Below are 22710 nucleotides of genomic sequence, written 5' to 3' on the forward strand. Positions count from 1 at the left end.
AGTATCAACTATATATTTCAGGAATTGGGCAAATAAAACTAAGCAAATTCTGCTTAGTTGGGCATCTTCATTCTGGCATAAGAAACTTACATTAAAATCATAATGGAGGGGCACCTGGGTGGCTCAGTGGGTTAAAGCCCCTGCCTTCGGCTCGGGTCATGATCCCAGGGTCGTGGGATCCAGCCCCGCATCAGGCTCTCTACTCAGCAGGGAGACTGCTTCCCCCTCTCTCTCTGTCTGCCTCTCTGCCTACTTGTGATCTCTCTCTCTGTGTCAAATAGATAATAAAATCTTTAAAAAAAAAAGTTTAAAAAATTCATAATGGATAATTAAATGATAAATCCTGACAAAGGAATTTTATATTATTTCCAGATAGTGAGAAATATTATATATGTATCAAATGCTTGAAGTACTGAAAAAAACTTTGGTTTATGGAATAATTTGACTTTTAAATTGGAGTTATCCAAAAAATTCTCAACCATAGTGTCACTACTGACATTGAACCTCTGGATTGTCCTTGACCTCAGCTCCTCTAGTACCAGGTATCCTCACCTTACTCACCTGGAAGTCAACCCATCCACACTCACCTCTGTAGGAAACACTGCCTGCTGCAGAGTTTTCCTGACTCCAGAACTCTACATATCATTCATTCAGTATAGTCCTGAGCATCTGAACGATAAATAATTACTAATGTATTTTTGGAATTATTATGGGTGGAATTCAGGAATTTTCCTGTAAAAGCAGAAGAGATTCCAACACCTTCTAACTCTAGTGTCTAGGGGCAATTGACCAGACAGGGTACAAAGACCTCAGGGCATGAAACAATGAGATTCTTTGGCAAGGAGGCCAGAAGTTTCGTACCCCTCCTGGGAAAGACAATTGGTATTAATTCAGTGATTTTCAAACTTTCAAAGCTCTGAAATTTTTCAACTAATATGAAATTTAATAAATAAATAAAAGTGCAGCTATTTTGAAACAGGTTGGTGGAGACAGACTGACTTTTGAGCAAGGAAAGATTTTGATTACATTTAATTGATAAGACTCATATGTGACTGTTATACCAACTGCTACAGGAGCTGGTCCCACAGCAAACTTCCTGCAGCCCAGTAAGCACCAGGAGACCAAAGAACAAGAGAACAGGGCTCAAAGATACCGATCATCCCAGTGTGCAGGGAAGGAGCCATGTTAGGAACCATCTCCCTAACTAACTGTATGTCAAAAATAAATAAGGTGGTGGGCAGAAAATTAGAATAATAGTTGTCCTTGGTGTGCAGATGATTTGAGATGACGAAAAAAAAAAAAAAATGCTGCAGGTGCCAGGATTCTGCCTTCAAGGATCTCAAGAATTACTTTGTCATTGGCTGCTGAAATCCTAGCATCTCTCTAGACCTGCCTGAACCACCAAGTATGTCCTGATACTCCATCAAACATCACCCCCAGAGCATAGCTCCTTTCTAGGAAGGCAAAGTTTGAATGTGTGGATGTTGGAGGAGCTGGGGGTGGGGAGGGTGATTCAAAAAGGGAGATGCTGTCCTCATTACTGAGCGTCTCTTGTTCTCTGCTCGTCCGCATCCAGTATTGGGGTTTTACCCTAGTATGCTCTTGTGTCTCTCCAACTTTGCTTTCAGAACCTTTACCTACATCTGGTCATATTCTTCTTCTCTGGCTCTGATCTTGTTTTTCACCTAGTTTTTCTCACCTGCATTTGGTGTTTCCTGCTCCCTTCACATGCCTTTAGCTCTGGCCAAGATCTGCAGTCTGCCTGCTCAATGTGCCCAGGAAAAGCACCTGGTTCTCAGCCCATTCTCCCCCACTTTCCCAGGCAGAAGACTCCTCTGAGTTAGAACCACTTCCTATGGAGAGGCTTTCTGCTGTGCCTGGGCTCTCAGAGAACTGATTATTTATACTATTCAATATCTATTTGCCTGTGATCACAAAGCTAGTAAATGACAAAAGCAGGATTCAAAACACAGATTTGTGTGGTTCACTCTGTGTCTATTGTACCTATACTGATGTTTCCTGCAGTATACTCCTTAGAACTACTTGTTCCAGAATCACAAGACTTCCTTTTAAAAATTCAGATTGCTAGGTCTACCTTAGACCAGAATTTATCAGGGCAGAGTCTATAATCCTAAATTTTAGTGAGCCCCCCGAATAAATTTTTGTTAGGCATACTAAAATTGGAGAACCACAGATCTAGGTTATAAATTATCCACCTTTGAACCCCTATGTCCCCATCTGTCACCTCTCATGGCCCCTGCATGTAGCCTTGAACAAGAAGAGAGAAAAATGGGAAGTCATAGGCCTGGACCTGCTTACCTCTCATAGCTCCTACCAGAGTCAGTGAGCTCAGATGCTTACGGAAGGCTTGCCCCAATGCCCGAAACTGCACTCCCTTCAACTGGACCCGGCTGGGTTCCTCTGCGAAAGACTGAACAATGACTCTGGCCCCGAGATCCCTGGATCCCAAGATCTTCTCACTCTTGGAATAGAAACAGTCCTGCAGATTCCCTGAAACACAGAGAGAAGTCGGGGGGACCTGAAGCACGTGCAACGTGCTTCTAGACAAATCATCTGGTATGAAAGGTACTGTCGGCACAAGGGACAAACCATTATTGTTTGTTTCATTTAATAATCTTATTTCCCTTTTACTTTGATTCTCCTCTTTGGATTATTAATTAAAACATCCGATAACTAGGACATGATGTTGCCTTCACTCTATTATTTCCAGAAGCCCCCAAATCAATCACCTTAATTACTGTCACAAAGAGGCTGACTACAAGCCACAAAACCAACCGAAATAGATGCTTATTTCAATCCAAAAGATCCCCTGGAGGGAGTGTGCAATAAAATGACCTTCTCGTGGTTGATAATTGTAGGGAAGAAATGTGAGCGCTGAATGTAATCACAGCTCTTTTTAGTCTTAAGCTGTCCAATGGGGTTTCCCCCGGTTTTTTTGTTTTGTTTTGTTTTGTTTTTTGGTTTTTGATTTTTTTTTTTTTTTTTTTTTTTTTTTTTTGCTGCTTTGTAGGTTGGGGACTGAGCAACAATGCCACCGCAGATATGGCAAAGGGTTCCAGACAAGAAGCTGAACTCCCCATCCCCACCCCCAACACCTCCTTCCAGTTCCTAGCAAGGACAACAAACAGCACCATCCTAATACATTCAGCAACCAGTGCACCAAAGTGCTGTGACCTCAGGATCCAGGACACTTTCTGTGGACACATGGCAGCTGGTGGTGCGAACTCACCTCAGAATGGGTAAGAAATCATCTTCTGAATTGTTTCTTTATTTTCCATGTTAATAAACCAGACTGCCGTAAATACAAAATGATGTATCATTCCACAGTGATTAATTCACAGTAAATTTGCTAACACCCAGGAATAAATATATAAGAGGTAAATGAAGAGGTGTTTTGTATTTGTACGCTTTATCACAATTTTGATTCTTTCTGCCGGTAATCCATAATATTTTGAGTGGCCAGGCTTCATATTATTTGGCTACCTCATTTCCACTCTTCTGCCCCACACAAAGAAAGGGATAGTGATATGTTATTTCTTTGTTTAAGGAATGTCTATGGATTTATCTTGAGAAAATTGTAATAACTTTTAAGAGTTGTGATGAAATCAGAGATTGTTCCATTCGGTGCCAACAGATTTATAATGGCCCGGTCCTGGAGGCATAGTCTCTCTAGCAGCACAATCAAATGCAGTATTTTAGACAATATGATCTGAGAATGCCTAGATGAGGACTACTAAGAAAATCTGAATAGAAAAAGCAGCTCCCATTTCAGCAAAATTGTTAAATCTGACAATCTTTGGATTCTAACACATAGTATCCAAACCTCCCTTTCAGAATGATACATTTGTGAACCAGGTGACAGGGTGGTGGAAGGTAGAATCCAGGTCCCTCTCACCCAGCCACATCCCAACATGGCAACCACATGTATCTCTACGTAGACACGACTCAAATCTTTAACTCCAGCCACGGCATTTCTTCCAGACTCCAAACACTCCCAAGCACCTCTACTCAGGTCCTGGCCTGGCGTCTCTCTCGGCATGTATAAAATTAAAGTCGTGATCTGTAGCCTCCCACTCCAAAAGCTGTTCTTCTTCCCATCTCACTAAATAGACTCATCATCCATCCAGAGCTCATGCCTGGGAGTCATCCTTGACACCCACACCATCCTAAACCAAAGTTGACAAATGATATCTTCACAACATGTGAAAGCCTCATAATCTACAGCCTGGGAAACGAAAACATAACCTACTAAACTAACCATCCCTGAAATAGATGTTTAATAGGCACATCAGTGTGATTCAGTGCCTGTTATTCTTCTAGAAGATAAATTGACTTTTTCAACCACTTGCTTAAAGTAGGTGGTAGTTCACCCAGAAAACAAACTCTAAAAGTAGGGGTGAGGCAGGGGGATTGGGGGGGACACAAGAGCCCCATCAGTCTAATCAGTAAGGAATGTGCTGCCTGGGTCTGTGATTCTGGCATTAAGCTCTTTTCCTGAGACTTGTAGAAGGGACCTGGAATCACAGTTAAAACTTCTTTATAAATTTCCTTGGATATTTAATCTGGGTTAAATATTTCCTGGGATATTTAATCTGGATTCTCCAGATTTTATTATTTAATGGGATTATTTTTTTCCCAGAGAAATAATTTCACAAGTGAAAACCTGTTTACCTCGTTTACAAGGTCATATAGAAGGCAGGAGATGAAACGACAATTTATCAAGAGCGTCCTGAAAACTAAAGAATATTATGGACATGGAAAGGCTAAGGGTTTGTTCCCTTTTGAAAGAAGTCGCCATTACTACATATTGTTTGACAGGAAGAACATTCTTTTTCACTCATTGACTTTCCAGCAAAATACTTCTCTACCTTCTGAAGCACTGGCCTCCTGGCATGAAGCGAGGTGCTTCATCCTCTCAGCAGTGAGATTCCCTTGTATGGTGACCCTCCTACTGAGCAGCATGACCGTGACCTTTAAGATATGACGTTCTCCAGCCACCCAATTCTCTGTGAAGTTGTGAGAATATCTGAAGGGAAAAAAATGGAAAAGACACATTTGAAGATATTACTCCAAACCTTATTAAAATAGTAAGCCCCAGATTAGCCTAATTCTCCCTTGGGAGTCTATTTCTTTACAAACTGAGGTACAGAAGAGTTGAACTATGGGCACAAGCATGTGAGAATTAGGTGCTTTGCACCATAAGACGGAAGTTCTAGAGTCTTACAGGAAAAATGCATTCAAGATGTCTAAATCTTTCAAATGTTTCATGCATTGTAATTTTCTTTTTTTTTTTTTAAGATTTTATTTATTTATTTGACAGAGAGAAATCACAAGTAGATGGAGAGGCAGGCAGAGAGAGAGAGAGGGAAGCAGGGTCCCTGCTGAGCAGAGAGCCCGATGCGGGACTCGATCCCAGGACCCTGAGATCATGACCTGAGCTGAAGGCAGAGGTTTAACCCACTGAGCCACCCAGGCTATCAACACATCTAACATTGTCTAATGTCAAAAGACGTCATGGAAAGACAAACAAGTGTCCAGACACCAACACAGTTAAGACCGCCTCTGCTTCCGTCAAATCGGAGCTAAGTTGACATTCAGTACCTCAAGGGTGACCTCAGGTGGAGGTCTGTTTTGTGCACTGCTTCCACAATGACAATCTCTTCTGTGGGTTTGGCACCTTCGAAACCTATTCCACCAATGATGACAGCTTCATCTCCAGGGCACCAGTCCACGGCATCCTCCAGAGCCAACACTGTGTCCCGGGCAGAGGCAGCTGCTCGAAGATGGGTGATAGTTACTTCTGGAAGCAAACCTAAAGCCGAATGAGGAAAATTTGCCTTTAGATATATTAATAATTAATATGAGTTTGATGTTATTCAGCCAAAAAATCCTATGAAGTAAGAATCTGGGAAAGCAAGCTTCAGGCTTGATGAGCACCAATGCATTTACTTTTTTTTTTTTTTTTGATATTAGTTTTCTCATCTGTTACATGTTGCAATAAAAAATAATGCAGGATTGAACATGGCATGAGGTGAAAAATACAGGAATTGGAGTCAGACTCAACTGACAATTAAATCAGTTTTGCTATGTTCTAACCAAGGGTAATGTACTCAAGGATGACTCCGTTTTTCTCAGATACAAAGCAGAAGTAGCGAGGCCTTTCCCCACAGAGTGGTAAGAGGATTAAATGAGAGAACAATGAAACGTCTAGCTCGGACCTTGCCCATAATAGATCTAAAACACATTTTAGTATTTTCCTTCCCCGCATCATACTGTTTTGAGAATGAAATGTTACCACTTCTTTCTTATTCTGAATAAAAACAAACGACTATTAGACTCTCGATATAAGTTTGAAACAAATCTCTAACCTGAAGACTTCAGCTCAGTTTACAAATGGGTTAGTAGTGTAGAGACTCAAAATTACCTTGGATTGGTTGTCCTAAGTCTTGATGATCCCTTCAAATTCCAAAGTGGGTGCCACGTCCAAGATGGCTTTGCTAAGCCAAGTTGAAGGTGGGGGAACTTGAGACTCTAGAGTCTTGGTTTGTGTCAGACTCCTGCTCATCCACCTGATCCTCCCCATGCCAGAAGGCCACTCCTTAATTATCCGAGATTCAAGAAGGTAGTCTGTCTCAAAGAGTTTATTCTGGCCTTTCCCAACCAGAGTCAAGGCAAAGACTTTTTTCAAGCCATTATCTGAAGCAACACTTCAGAAAACACATGACTTACTCCCAACTCCTTCTTCTTTCCTCAGTACATTTCCTTCCTCCTTTGCAATAGATCATAATTTACCTTTAGCCCACAGCAACTTACTGTCCTCCCTTGTTGCACTAAAGTAAAGTAATAATACTTGAATCTCCAACTACAGAGGTAGCCGACAATAAATCATTTTCAAATTATTTTAAACTTCCCTCTTTATTTATGTGTCTGTGTGTGCGCGAGGACTTGTACCAATAATGTTGTTCTACGCTTGGAAAGGTCCCTAGGTTAATGATGTAATTTCTGAAGTTTACTTGGGCAATAATTTTATCTTGAAATAATTTACAGAGTTCAAAATTTCTAATTATAGGGCAGGTGGAAATTAAGACATAAATCATCCCAAAAGAAAATAATTTTAATTTTATTCCTTGTTTGTATGTTTTAACCTTTGGGAACAATAAAATAAAATAAGTCTCTTTATATGTATATGCATATATATGTGAATTTCTATGATCTATTCTTGAATGTCTATATGGAAAATTTTCTACCAAGCATAAAAAATGTTTATTAAAGACAAAAATGCTTTTAAACTCTGTGCTCAGTTGTGCACAATACTAAATCAATATGCAAAAACACCTACTCTGCACCTACCACCTTGCAAGCTACAGGTAGCGGAACAAAGGGTAGGGACACCAAAGGTATTTCTCAACTTATTCTTATAATAGTCAAGTCAGAATGAATGAAAAAAAAATCACAGAGAATCTTTGAAGTGCATTTTTACCTATTGACATAAACATATGTCCTTTCAATTGTTGACAGAGCTTTTAGAAAGCAGGAATATTATCTCATAACTTATTCACTCTCATGGCAAAATAACACATGTCAATGTGTATGACCAAAGCATCAACCTTGGGCATTTCATCAGTGCCTGCATCGTATTTCCAGCTACATGGTAGATGTTGACATTTGGATGAGCTATTGTTACCTCAAACTCACAAATGTCAAAATAATTACAATAATCACCTGAGCTAGACCCTTTGCAAATACCTTTTTCTCTTCTTTCTGCCTTATTCTAGTTTAGTTATATCCCTTCTTTGTTTATAATCTCTAGTGTCTGCCTACAATACTCAGTAACAAAGCCCCAAATTCCCTTCCTGACTTTTAAGACTCTCCAGATTCTGATCTACTTGATGGTCTTTGACTCTGTAATAAACTCTCTATTCCAGGAAATCCAGTCTATTTACCTCTTCTTGTTTGACAGGTTCATTCCTTCCTCTATCCCTTTACCCATTCTACCCCTTCCATCTAGGTGCCTGGCCTGCCTTCTGTCATCTATTCTTCCAAAATGCAGCTCAAGCCCTGCTTCTTCCACTGGATTTCAGGGAGAACTTCAGCCCATGCTGACATCCACCTCCTCCTACAGACCTTCTAGTGATGTGCAGTTTGTACTGAAACAAAAGATCTGTTTACATCTGGGATTTGGGCATGCCCAGGTTTGTGGATATACTGTGGGCCATTTTGGGGAGGAGAAGCTTACACAAAGGAGTAGATAGAAAAACAGAGGACGACAGGGTCTGGCTCAGATATAGGCCCTCTTTCCCAAGTTCATGGACCCATGACTGAACCTGTGATAAGGACCTGAAGGAACTCTCCAGATGGCTTTTGCCCCTGATGTTCCTCTGCCTGGAATTCTAGCTGCCTCATTCTTCAGAATGATGTTCAGCTTGGTTCCTCAGAGAAGCCTCCAAGACCTTCTGACTGGGTCCAATCTTGTGTTATAATCTGTCCCATCACCGTGTTCCTCTCCTTTCTAGCATTCAACACACTGCAATTTGACCTCTTACTGTAATTCTGTTTGTCTTCCCTACTGCACAGGACAGCAGGAACAATGACCAAGAAAGTCAAAAGAAGAGGTAAAGTGCACAAAGGAAGCCTCATGGTGATGGCAACAGACAGATGAGTTGATGAACTCACATGACATTTGTCATGCGATACCTATAACAAGCAGGCAGGAATGCTGAAAAATGCTGGAGGTTCTGGGAGAGTTGGGGGCAGGAGATGATAATAAATTTTTCTTGTCACTGCTGAAATACACACAGGCTGAGAAGACTCGCCAAGGGGGTTGGGGCACAGGGGAGACAAGATATGTAACCTGTAGTCAGTACCATATATTTCAGTATTAAATTATTCCATAATTATCACAGTGCCTATGTCTTATCTCCCACCTCAATATTTACTACCTGAATTCAGGGACACTGCTTATATGTTTCCTTTATATATGTCACAATCCTGGGATTACAATTAGCATTCAACTCATAAGGATTTAAATTAATTATTTTGAATACTGCCTTGTGGACATTCATTTGCAAACTCCCATTTAGACATATGCCAAGGAACGCCTGGGTGGCTCAGTCGGTTAAGCACCTGCCTTGGGCTCAGGTCATGACCCCAGGGTCCTGGGATTGAGCCCCATGTCTAGCTCCCTGCTCAGTGGGAAGCCTGCTTCTTCCTATGCCTGCTCCTCCTACCTAAGCTCTCTCTCTCTCTTTCTGACAAAAAATAAATAAATAAAATCTTAAAAACAAAAGATATATGCCTAAATGACTATATAATATCCAATGTGCTTGAAAGTAGAACAATGCAAACATTTATTAAGAACTTAGAATAAACCCAACCTAGGCTAAGCAATTTCACTTGAAATAAGAACTGTTTGTTTCTTCTTGTTTTTCTTTTGACAGATTGAACAGATTAGGAAACCGAAATGCTTCAGGGACAAGATTTGACAGTCACGAGACGTCAGCACTGAGTTCTGAACCTGGGGCTTCTGAGTCCAGAACCAAAGAACTGGACACATAATCGAATTGCCGGACTCTGGAAATAATTCTAAATTAACTGTACCCGGAAAGCTTTGGTACTCAAAAAATTATTCTCCTCACTTCATAAATGTTATTTAAGGGCTTCACAAGGCAACACAGCTAGCTTCTGTAATGAAGAAAGCATTGCCCACACTATAAACGTGAGTCATTTTACTTGAAGAACTCAGAAAACCCAAGTTGGGCAGTTCCCTTCCTTTCTCTACCACAAATCAAAAAACATAAAAATACAGTTTGAAAAGATCAATAATTTATGAATATGCTCAAATGAAAAAGGTTAAGCTCTTAATGTGTAATTTAATACAATGTTTAACCACTTTGGGCTTTCAACATTGACCTGTTAACCAACAAACTATTCATTTACTCCCACTAATGACTTTGACTCATAATTGTATTTCCTACAAATTATTGTCCAAGCATTTCAGTGCCATTCATCCATAATTACACCATCTCAGAGAAACATCTTAGCAAATGGGCATGGGGAGAAAGAAAATAATCTTTGTGGGTTAACACACTTAAAATCACTAATTGTCCCCTGTTTATTTTGTAGGACTTCAATCTTTATTCCAAGTGAATAACTGCCAAGATCTTTCCAAATCACTGGGGGCAGGGAGGTAGTGAAGGATGAGGAGAGGAAGGAGAGGGAAAGAGAGTGAGGGGAGGGGAGAAAGGAAGGAAAGAATCATTTCATTAAACTAAAGTTCACGTCAGAATACAAAGATAAAGCAACTCACAAAAGAACTAGAAATCTTTCTGAAATACGTGCAAATGATTTCCCCCTATTTCTGCATGCAGCTAACTTCACATTATGCATAGCATATTGGTGAATGCTGCCGCGTTTGTGTGTATGTCTGTGTGTAGATAAACATTTTTCATGCACTGGAAAGACAGACATGCAAGGAACAGAGTCCCTGTCTGACCAGGGTCCATGACCAGTACAGGAAATGGGCAAAAATCACAGATGTACCATGTGAAGGGTTAAGACAGAGGGACGTCTTGTGTCTCCTGGTGCACAGACATGGAGGACCTCACTCACACAGAAGGAGGGGTTCTTTCTGGGATTGCTTCCCAGAAGAGGTGGTGACTGAGCTGGGTCTTTAGGGCTAAGTCCTAATGGGCCAAATGACAGAACAGGCAGGGTACTCCAGGCAAATGCAATGATGTATACAATGGTGTGGGCTAACATGACACATTTTAATTGCTGCTGTATGCAGCATGGGCAGAATGCACACACACGGGGTGGGGGTGGGTTTGCTGGTGAGAGTGAGAGTGCACCCAGCAGGGTGAGCAAGACCCACTCAGAAAGGGACTCTGGGGTCCTCCCAAAGAACAAAGAGTTTATCCCAAAAGTAACCATCAAAGGAATACTTGAGATAGTAACAAAGAAATCACATTTTTGTGAGATTCTAAAACCATGAATACACAAATCAAACTGAGGGGAGAGAATCCTTAGTGAGAAAATGTACTCACTGCATATTTGTGAGAATGAGAAAAAACCTGACTCAAGTCCTAAAACGAACAAGAGCCAACCAGGGGGCAAGAGGGAGCTCAATGTGTTCCAGGAACTAAATGGAGATAGGAGGTTCTAACTAAATGGAGATAGATGAGATGGCACAGAACACAGGACAAGATGGCACAGGACCTTGCTGGCATGTTTTCAAGGACCTTAACTCGGAATAGTTCTGTGATCAAATTTCTGTGTTTAAAGTTCTCCCTGGCTGTTGACTGAAAAGCAGGGGAGGGAAAGTAAAAAGTCTATGTAGCAGGCTGCCACAGTAAATGAGAAAGGATGAAGGCAGTGGTTCAGACAAGAATTTCGTTAAGTTTGACTAAGAGTCAGGCAATGCATCTGAAGAGAAGTGTAGAAATTTGAGCTCTCTTTTGGAGAACGAAGAGAACTGATGTCAGATCTAGAGGTAAAGGAGAAGATATCGATGATGCCTCACAGGCCCAAGCAGAAGCAAGTTAGTAGATAAACAGAGGCACCTAGGAAAGAAGATAAAGAGTCCATTGAATAAACATTTACTGAGCACCTACTATGCTATGTTCTGTGTGCTCTTCTAGCCACTGGGAATACAGTAGTGAGCAAAACAATCAAAAATCCCTGCCTTCATTGGTTTATATTCTAGTGGCCTTCACTTTTAGACATACTACCCTTTAGATCACCATTTTATGCAGGTTACATTTTAGATATTAAAGAGGATATTCAAGGGAAAATTCTGGAGCTCAGAAGAGATGTCTGAGGTTAGATAAATAAATATATAAACAGATTCCAATCCATGGAAATGAGTAGGATTACTTGGGAGAAAGTATATAGTTATAAATGAAGAATATCCAAGCCTGAGCCCATGGGAACATCATCATTCCAAAATTGAATAGATTTAGAAAACCTAAAAGAAGCAGTAGAAGGAAAAAAAAAAAAAAGATGAAGATAACACACTTGCCCATAACTAAACAAAACAATGCAGTGGAGAGAAACTCATTCCTCCCCCATTTCTTTACTCTTTCATTGTTGGTAGGGTCTGGGCACCCCGCCCAGTGTCCTTTACTCTTGAGTCCGATTCCCCCTGTTCATTTTATCCCTCTTCAGGCAGAGTAGCAGGATAAGAGCTTTGAGGTGAAAGAGATGGAGAGAAAACCCAGTCCATCTACCATTTCTCATTCCTCCCTTCTTCCTGGCAGCAGCTGGCCCAGATTCTCCAGTCACATTCTATCTCTGACAGCAGGAGGAGGTGATGAGTAACCAGAGAAACTGGGGAAAGGCTGACAATGACTTCTGATTCCACCTTGCATCTGAACTGGTTCTCTCTGCTTCCAGAGACTGCACTATGCCAAAAGTTGCTTCTGGGCCATAGAAGCCACTCTGAGGGCAGAGGGACTGAGTGCACCATTTGTTACTAGTACTCAATAAGAACAGAACTAAGATAGTAGAGCCTAAATGGAGAGAGATGTGTCCCTGGTATTCCATGGCAGAAATGGACCTACACTCCCACACAATTAGTCTTATACTCCGTGGCCAGCTGCACTACTCCCGCTAGCATCAGACAGCAAGGAGATTTAGGTGAAATTGCCCGTTGAGGGCTCACCTGGGTCCTTAACTACAAGGTTATCACCACTTCTTTGAGAAAAATTCATCTTAAGTTCCAGAAAGCCATCTCACAAAGGGAACTCTTAGAACTCAAAGCATCTGTGAATTGGAGGCAATCCAATTTACCATACTTCAGAAGAGGAGACAGGGACATTAGCATTAATAGAAGATTATCTGGCAGACCGAAGAGATGGAATGGGGCATTTTTCATGTACCATTTCCCTCTGCCCTCGAGAACCCACTCGCTGTGATATCTTTGCTGGCTGAAGACAAAACCTGGCCCAGGAATCCCGTATGCGCTTAGCTCTGTGTCTGCACTGTGAGCCTTCTGCATCAGTACTGGCTCATCTCTGGTGACAATGACAGAGCAGGGAACATGTGCCTGCAGGAAGAAGAAGGCTCAGCGGAGCAATCCTTTAAATGTGCGGATCAGCTGGCTGCATCCACAGCTGAACAGTAAACATTTCTATACTGTAATGAAAGGGAATTGGGCATGGTCTGTTCCCAATGCTGAGAAAAAGTCTACCATTTTGTTGGCACAGAGGTTTAGACCAAGGCTAACCAAGGTTACTCAGATGGTGCAGTGAGCCATGCTTTGATTGAAGACCTTTTCTAAAGGCATCAGAAAGGCGAACCTTGGTTTCTACTCAATCTGAGCTTTACTATTGCTACTGTGATTAAAAACAAGTGACTGAGAAGACTATAAAGATAAAGCTCAACATACCCAGGAAATAGTGAATTATAAGATACATGGAAACATCTGTAACACTGCTCCTAGATGCTTCAAGGATTTCAGGCCAATTTTTACAAATAGCATTCTTGGGCCCTATAGAACTGTACTGGCCAGTCCTTTACTCACCGGGGCAAAATCCTGTTGTTCAGAGCAAAAGCCTTCTATAACATGTTTTTAATTCCCACTCCTTTTCATTGCCCAAAAATATTTACAAAACTTCAGGTATACTTCAGACCAGATAGATAGTATTTTTAATAATCATTGCTACAGTTTATGGTTTAGAGTGGAAACAGAAATGAGGGAAAACGGGGCTAATTTTTAACAGATTAATTTCTTTTTAGAAAACCAATCAATAAATACTATATAAAATATATATATATATATATATAAATATAGAGAAGCTAAAGGAAGATAATAAAAGCATCCACAATCTTACTACAATAGATTAATAAGTGTCTTTTCTTTTCCATCCTTTCTATCCTATGTTCACAAGTTGACAAAATTTCATATATAAATAATATTCTACATACTATAGAATTATGCTGTAATTCTTGACATACCATTTTTGTAAATTCTTTTTACTTAATATAGTAAAATTGATAGAGTAATACATTTAATTAATATGACATATTAATATATTCTCTTTACTTAATATTACACTTACTAATAGCTGTATTATATATTATTTAACATCATAGTGGTATCATAGTATCCCAATTAAAAGTGGTGCCTTTTATACAGTAATCCTGTAATTCTTTATACTCTGTTTATTCCCAATATTTTTCTCTCACGAACAATGCAGACGTGGACATTCTTGAGCATAGTTTTTATGAATGCTCATGGTCACCTCCTTAGAACAAATTCCTAAAAATGGCATCACTATATCAAGGCATATACCTAGTTTTATGCCGATTACTATAATTACCAAATTAACTCAGGAAGACTCACAACTTCTATATACACTAGCAGTACTCATGAATACCAGTTGCACAGACTTTCTACTACTTCTATTTTTGATCTTGGTCAATTTGACTGTTAAGGGAAAAAAATCATTTTTGTTTTAAAATGTCAAGTGAAGGCCATTATTTGACATCTTTTTTACATTTTTTAGTACCAAAAGAAATTCAACATTGCTAAGTAAATGGAATGCTACATGGGCTGGAGCTTGTGATTTTTCCTTCAAAGAGAATTCTTCCATACATATCATCAAAGCAATACTATTAATAGTATTGCTTTCAGCCTGGCCATGGAGGAAGAGTATCGTTGAATTGGACATTATATTCAATATTTGTTAAAATTGGATTTTACCTAGATCCTGGCACTTCATAATTTTAAAAACTGCTTCCCATTCTTTCCTCTCATTTAACTCACAACAACTCTGCAAAGTAGCAAAGACTGGAATTATTACTTTCATCTTACAGAGAATGAAACCATTCCCAGACACTCATTCCATCTTTTTCATCCATTTAACACAAACATGGCTCACTTCTATATTGCATACACATAGCTGGTGTTCATCTCTGGCAGAAAGACAAACTGAAGACACTCCTTTTAGGTTTCCAGAACAATCCTCTCAAATTTAATTTTTCAGGTTCTTTTAGGATTCCAAGTGGGGCTTGGACCCCTTTGGCTCCCTTTGTAATATTCTTTTTTCCTCCTTTGTAATATTCTTAATAGGAACATAAAGAACTTGCTTCTTTCCCAGTTATTTAACTTCAGTATTTTTATGCCATTTTCTGACCTGTATAATAGTAAGTCTACAAGTATTTTTTAATACTTTGTTTCACACTTAGAAAACTCTTTACTTTTTTTTTTTTTTTGAGAGAGGGTAAGAGAGAATCTTAAGCAGCCTCCACATCCAGTGTGAGCTAGACAGTAGGCTTGATCTCATAATCTGAAATCATGACCTGAGCCAAAATCAAGAGTCTGACACTTAACCGACTGAGGTCACCAGGCTCAGCCTGATGTCAGCTGATGTTCCTGTTCATCTCAGAAATCTCCATCTTCATGTACAGAAGTCATCCCTGTGCTTCCCAGTCAATGCCAACAGTGCCTTGTACTGGATCTGATACAAGGTCTTGGCCTCAGCCCAGCTGTGGTTGCTGAGTTCCTCACAGTGGTTCTTGACCTCAGCAATAATGCCATCCAGGTCCAGGGAGAGGCTGTTGTCCATGGACAGCATGAGGGGCATGTCTGTGATCTGGTACCACAGGTCCCGGATCCCCTCTCCATAGAGCTGCCTTAAGAAGATGATCTCATGGGTCAGCCCCTCCCAGGAGGCACTCCAGCTCCATCATGTTCATTCCTATCCTTGATGAAGACAAATTTATTCCCCATATCTGCATACTCTTTGATCTCTTCTTCATTTTTATTCTTGAAGCCCCCACTGACCCCGACATGTTGTCACGTTCCACCTCCAGCTTCAGCTCCTCCTTGCCTACCGTGTGTCCGGCTGCCCCCGGGGGTTGTTGATGTAACTCTTGAACACGCTGTCCATGTTACTCCGAGCATTTTTCTGCTGCTGCAGGAGGCTCCACTTGGACTCCAGGATTTTTTCTCCTGCTCCAAGTGCTGCAGCTTGTTGCTGGAAGGAGGCAAACTTGTGGTTGAGAGTCTTGATCTCCTGGATGTGCATAGCCTGGATATTCAGGTTCACTTCCGGCTTGAGGGGGCTCAGCAGGCTCTGGTTCAATGAGACAACCACAATTCCTCTCATACTCCTGGCCCTGTCATAGCCTCCAACCACCTCATGCTGCTTCTCAGGCCACCCAGAAGCTGCTGCCCACTCAGAAAAAGGTGGAGGAGCTGATGCTCTACCCGGCACTCTCATGAAGGAGCAGCTACTGAAGGCTTCGGGGCTGGAGGCGAACATCTTGTAGGACTTCTAGGTCACCTGGATGGTCATGGAGTGGAGGCTGGGGTGGAGGAGAGTATGCTGAACCTGACAGAGGTTTGAGAAGGAGCCAAGAAGCTGTTTCTAGGCTGAAATGTTTTTGAGTCATCTCTTGTTTATAGATCTAGAAACTGCAACACTGAGGAACTGTTTCAAGTTCCATCAGATCAGGGATAGAGATAGTATTTGAACCCAAGCAGTCTACTTTCAGAGCCCAAACTCCTGACATTCATCAAAAGGAAGATGAATGATTGAATGTTCTAGAACTGAGTCAGGATAAGCTCAGTGAAGATTCTCCTGTACCAGCAGGAGAGAGTAAACTATAGAAATCTTGAAAGGAAGCTAACAGACTGTTGAGCTAGCTATGTCCCCTTGGGAAGCTGTGTGTCAAGACCAGAGGCTTGTTATCTTCCTGAGTTATGTGTCCAAGATATGATACAGAGTCAGTTATAGAAAATGGGATCCACTTTAGAGACTGTGATAGTTAACTGTGTATGTCAGCTTGACTGTACTAAGGCCAAAGACAACTGGACAAACATTATTCTGGGGTGTCTCTGTGAAGATGTTTCTGGATGAGATTAACATCTGAATCCATGGACTAAGTGAAGCTGATTGCCCTCCCTGGTGAGGGTGGGCCTCATCCAATCCATCAAAGACCCAAATAGTACGAATAGTACAAAAAGCCTAAGTGAGAGGGAACTCCTGATCAACTGCTGAGCTGAGACTTTTCCAGCTTTCAGATTTGGATTAAAACACTAGCGCTTCTTGGATTTCAAAACCTGCTGGCTTTTGGATTGCAACTGACAGCATTTGTTCTCTTAGTTCTTATGCCTTTGGACTCAAACTAGAACTATATATATCAGCTCTCCTGGGTCTCCAGCTTGCTGACTCCAGATCTTGGGACTCGTTAGTTTCTACAATCATATGAGCCAATTCCTTATAATAGAGCTTATTATAATCTACAATATTAGAGTTCTCATGATAAATAAAATGAGTATGATCTATTTATCTACCTATCTATCTCAACTGTTGATAAGATGAAGTAGTGAAAATAGTACCAAAGGCCTTAAATTTCCTATCAAAATCCTTATGGTTCCAAAGATTTTCTCTGAATTTTTTTATAATGTTACTCAGGAATGAATAAGTCACTGCATTAGTCAGCATTCTCCAAATAAATAGAACCAATATGATATATGTATCCATGAAAAAACTTTGGAACTGAAGGGACTTACATAGGAAATTTAAGGCCTCAGGTATTATTTTCAGTACTTCATTTTATTAACGATTAGTATTTTAGAAGGAAGTAGCTCATGGTTTAAAAAAAAAAATCAATTGTTCTAAATTGAAAAATACCTTCCCAATTTATCTTTGTGGGGTCTGAACATTCTACTATAGTACCAGTATTTATAACATGTCAACGCCTAGCTTTTGATAAGAAATAATAATTTCCTTAGTAGTTAAGAGATACCTACAGCTCTCTTCCCTGCCTCCCCACTCAGACCCTCCAAGAGGTTGCTATCAAACAATCATTTCTAGGTTATACATGGCAGAGTCCTAGGGAACAGAAAATTCACCAGGCTAAACAAAGGAAAGTCTCTGTTTTTACCCTTTTCTCCCTCACAGGGATAGGGAAAAGAGTTCAGGAGGCAACTCCTTCAAATCTGCCTCTAATCTAGAAAAGCCTAAAATAGGCCACACAGGTTCTCCCCTGAGCATTAAGGCAAGTCTGTTCTCTTCTCTTCTTGAACTCACAGGCCACACTGAAGTTACCTTTTGTTAATCAGCAAAGTCCCCAATGTCTTATGTGGCCTAAGGAGTAAAGAAAGAAGCTTGTTGTCCATCCCCTACTAGCTTAGTAAGAATAATTAGTAACATGATACATCATTGTTCACTAGATGTCCTCTTTTTGGCTTAAGCCAAGTCTTAATAGAGTTCAGCCTTGAACAGCATGGATTTGAACTGCACGAGTTCACTTATATGTAGAATTTTTACACTACAGTACCATAAGTATATTTTATCTTTTATGATTTCCTGAATAAGATTTTCCTTTATATCTGACTTTATTATAAGAATACAATGTAAAATATATATAATATACAAATCATGATTAATTGACTGTTTAACTTATTGATAAGGCTTCCTTCCAGTTAACAGTTGGCTTTTAGGAGTTAAGTTTTGGGAGGAGTCAAAAGTTGTACACAGATTTTCAACTGTGCAAGGGATCAGTGCCCAAAAGCCCCACATTGTTCAAGAGCCAACTATGCTTAGAACTGATGACTTTGCTGGCCATTGTCTTTCATGTACATATTTATACAAAAAAGTGACCAATCCAAATCAAGAGTCATGTGGTTCTAGATCCCTAACTGAAAACTATCTTAAAATCAACCTCTTTCATTTACTAATACTCTCTAGCCATAATCAAATATAAAAAAACACAGTGCTATTATATATTCCTTAATTCTAAATTTTCTATTAGTTGTGTTTCTAAAAACTGTGGCTTTGGTTTTTGTTTAGTGAAGCAAGTGGTTGGTTGGGATTTATTCCCAGCCAAACTAAACAAACTGGAATTTGTTTACTAGCCAGTAAAATCTTATTAATTTGTAATTTCAAATTAGTAAAAGTAATAAAAATGTTAGATTGTCAAATGTTTATAAAGTAGATAAGCCATTGTTTTTACCTGTCCATTCTCTTACTCTGTTTAAATAACACATCTCTAATGTTAATAAACCATCCATGCTCCACCTCAGACAATGTAGTTCTGGGTGGTTGTCCACATACTTACTCCCTCTTGACCAAAAGAATACCACTTCCCCTAGTCATAGTACTGGTTTTAGTGATAGACTTCTGACCCAAACAAGGTCAAAATTAATCCTGAGGTTTTTGCTCAAGTTTTTCATTCAGTCGTTCACACAACATACATTTTTTGATAGCGTACTACAAGTCCAGTCACTGTTGTAGGCAATAGAGATATTATAAATGAATAAAAACAAACAAAAAAAAACACACAACAAAACAAACAAACAAACAAACAAAAAAAAACCCCAGGAACCTCCCTGTCATCGTGATGTATACATTCTACTAAGGAAGACTTTAGCACAAGTACAATAAATATGATAAATAAACTGTATATAATACATTAGTATTAAAAGCTAAAGGTGAAAAACAGGAGAGATATGAATGTTAATGGAGGGAAATGTTAGAATTTGCTCAGGGGTCAAATAGCCATTGGAAAACAGCCGCTTTTTCACCTGGAGCTGCAGAGACCCATTTCTACCTCCAGGAGAGGAGAGATGGATTGGTACCTGCGTGGTTCAGTCACTTAAGTGTCCAACTCTCAGTTTCAGCTCAGGTCATGATCTCAGGGGTGTGACATGGGACCCTACACTGGGCGTGGAGCCTGCTTAAGATTCTCTCTCTCCCTCCTCTTCTGCCCCTCCCCCTGCTCAAGAGCACATGTTCCCTCTCTTGCTCTCAAAAAAAAAAAAAAAAAAAAAAAAAAAAAAAAAAAAAACATGGGAAGGAAGGAAGGTGGGAGGGAAGGAGGGAAGGAAGGAAGGAAGGAAGGAAATGAAGTCAACTCAAAGGAAAGCAGAGCCTAGAGTTGTGGTGAAACAAAATCCTAATGACTTCATTGGAGCACCTGGACTCAGCTGTGCCTCCAATTTTTGTTTTGTTTTGTTTGTTTTGTTTTTTGTTTTTTCAGTTATATGAGGCAATAAATACCCTTATTTCTTTCTAAATTGGGTTTTCTGTCACTTGCAACCAAAAAAGATCTGACTAATGCCAACACTTTCAGGTATATATAGAAACTTAAAGTACCTTACAATGTGTTTCTAAGTGGGGTTCCTGCTGTACTTGGATTATTGAATAGCTAGAACTCATTTCTAATTAGGAGTATGCATTTACATGTAAACACCTAAACTCCTAAAGACCTTAAAAACAGCAGGTTCTCTTTAACGTGTTTAAACAAGTTCCTTAAAGTGTGGTTTATACCCTTAATTTAAGAAACTATTTCATATAGACTATTTCAAGGTCACTGTTGTCCAAATCAGGAATTCCAGATTCTAAGCTATGTCAGCTTAAAAAAAAAAATCAATTTGATTTTACCAGAAATATTTCTGCCTTTGTGCATAGAATAGTTGTGTTTTGGACTTCTTTGAGGCATGACACATAATAAAGAAAATTCTCACCTCACCTTCCACTGGAGGTGTTGCTTATGTTTTGAGACCCATGCATGTAGTTGAGGACCAGTCCTCATCTTCTTTAAAGGGAGAACCAGTCATCCATCAATGGCCATCCTACCATGCTAAGGGTTCCAAGTTAACTTGACCACATAATGATGATCAGCCACAACATACCAGCTGACCAAAACCCCAACACTGAATTGAAGCTTGTTTGAGTAAAAGATTATAGAAGGCAAAGAACAGGTGTTAAATTTTCCTCATCCCTCTTCCTCCTTTTCTCCTCAATTTGATCTTGCTTCCCATCCCAAAATCAAAACGAATCACAGCAAAACACACACACACACACACACACACACACACACACACATATCAATGGTTGCTTTCCCTTTCAACCTAATATCCCTTGTGACACCCTTTCATATAGGTGTAAATGTAGCAAGTTCTGAAGCAGAACTTCTGCTCCCTCAAACCAACCAAGAGGACCCAAGCAGGAAACAAAGAGAAGATAAAGGCCCCACACTGTAAGTGAGCCATGAACAGTTAGGGAGCACACATTTCCTTGGGGCTTACAGAAAGGAGACTAATCTAACTCTGACATCTGAGCCATCCCTGGACAGATCCCACCGCAGGGTATATGTGAAACAAAAAGAGGACATTCAAAGGAATTCTCAGAAATGGGAGTGAGTCATCAGCCTGGGTAAACAGGCCATCGCCTTTTCTTCTCCTTCCCATGGAGGGAAGTCTGAAGGTCCTCTCTCCACTTAAAGAAAGAAAAAACAGTGTGGAGATTCCTCAAGAAATTAAAAATAGAACTTCCCTATGACCCTGCAATTACACTTCTGGGTATTTACCCCAAAGATACAGATGTAGTAAAAAGAAGGGCCATCTGTACCCCAATGTTTATAGCAGCAATGACCACGGTCGCCAAACTGTGGAAAGAACCAAGATGCCCTTCAACGAACAAATGGATAAGGAAGATGTGGTCCATATACACTATGGAGTATTATGCCTCCATCAGAAAGGATGAATACCCAACTTTTGTAGCAACATGGACGGGACTGGAAGAGATTATGTTGAGTGAAATAAGTCAAGCAGAGAGAGTCAATTATCATACAGTTTCACTTATTTGTGGAGCATAACAAATAGCATGGAGGACATGGGGAGTTAGAGAGGAGAAAGGAGTTGGGGGAAGTTGGAGAGGGAGGTGAACCATGAGAGACTATGGACTCTGAAAAACAATCTGAGGGGTTTGAATTGACGGGTGGGTGGGAGGTTGGGGTACCAGGTGGTGGGTATTATAGAGGGCACGGATTGCATGGAGCACTGGGTGTGGTGAAAAAATAATTAATACTGTTATGCCGAAAATAAATAAAAAATAAATTTAAAAAAAGAAAGAAAGAAAGAAAGAAAGGCTTCAGAAGTACCAGGCATAGGGCTACCAGCAAAAATAGGAGACTGGCTTCTTTTCCCCAGGTCAGATGTCTGCACATGCAGCATATTTGTGGGGCTTCCCATGCCTATTGAATAGGAGAAAGATAATTTGAAAAAGATAGCTGAGCAGGAAAAGGGGTGGTAAGTAGAACACCTTTGGTGTGCAAAGACTGGTTAACTTTCTTCTTGAGCCAGTATTCTGGTACTTTACCCAAAATGGGCCCTAAGGTGGTATCTAACGGCACTGCAAATCCAAGGCAGGGGACGGGCAGCTCTATGCTAGAAAACAGTGAGAAGGTCTCCTACAAGGCTCCAAAGATCTTATATAGAAATCTTTGGAAAAAGAATCAACAGTCAACCAGTAATGTCCTGAGAGGAAGCCACACCTCAAGGAGGATACAAGCACACACTTCAAGAAAGCCTTCAGTGAGCCGTCTTGCCTCACCTCTTCTATCTGTCCCAGCACCAAGAATATATGAGTAAAAAGGATGGATGGAAAAGCAAAGGAGCAAGCCAAACCCCTGCTCCTCCAAATGCTTCAGGCCAGGGGCTCGAGAAGGAGAAAGGAGTATTAAGTGAGAAGGGGACTTAAGTTTTAAAGTGGATAAGTTGATGGGGGTTCTTGCGTGGCTCAGTTGGTTAAGCGTCTGCCTTTGGCTCAGGTCATGATCTCAGGATCCTGGGATCAAGTCCCACAATGGGCTCTCTACTCAGTGGAGAACCTGTTTTACCCTCTCATTCTCCATCATTCTTTCTCTCTCTCAGATAAATAAATAAATAAATAAATA

The 22710-nt window shown here is 40.3% G+C and overlaps 1 protein-coding gene across 12 annotated transcripts in view; it reads right to left on the reverse strand.

Moving 5' to 3' along the window:
• Positions 1-22710, reverse strand: part of PKHD1 (PKHD1 ciliary IPT domain containing fibrocystin/polyductin) — a 475771-nt gene that overhangs the window by 285134 nt on the left and 167927 nt on the right. For all 12 annotated transcript variants that reach the window (XR_006385080.1, XM_044252662.1, XM_044252680.1 and 9 more), the window contains 3 exons: positions 5623-5833; positions 4890-5047; positions 2320-2511 (listed from right to left, as the gene is read on the reverse strand). Coding sequence is in view for 11 of the 12 variants with exons in the window: in XM_044252662.1 (XP_044108597.1) it covers positions 2320-2511; positions 4890-5047; positions 5623-5833 (561 nt within the window). In the remaining variant the exon portion in view is untranslated. The remainder of the gene's footprint in view (positions 1-2319; positions 2512-4889; positions 5048-5622; positions 5834-22710) is intronic.

Source organism: Neovison vison, chromosome 1 (assembly GCF_020171115.1).
Source record: "Neovison vison isolate M4711 chromosome 1, ASM_NN_V1, whole genome shotgun sequence".
In the NCBI taxonomy this organism is placed as follows: domain Eukaryota; kingdom Metazoa; phylum Chordata; class Mammalia; order Carnivora; family Mustelidae; genus Neogale; species Neogale vison.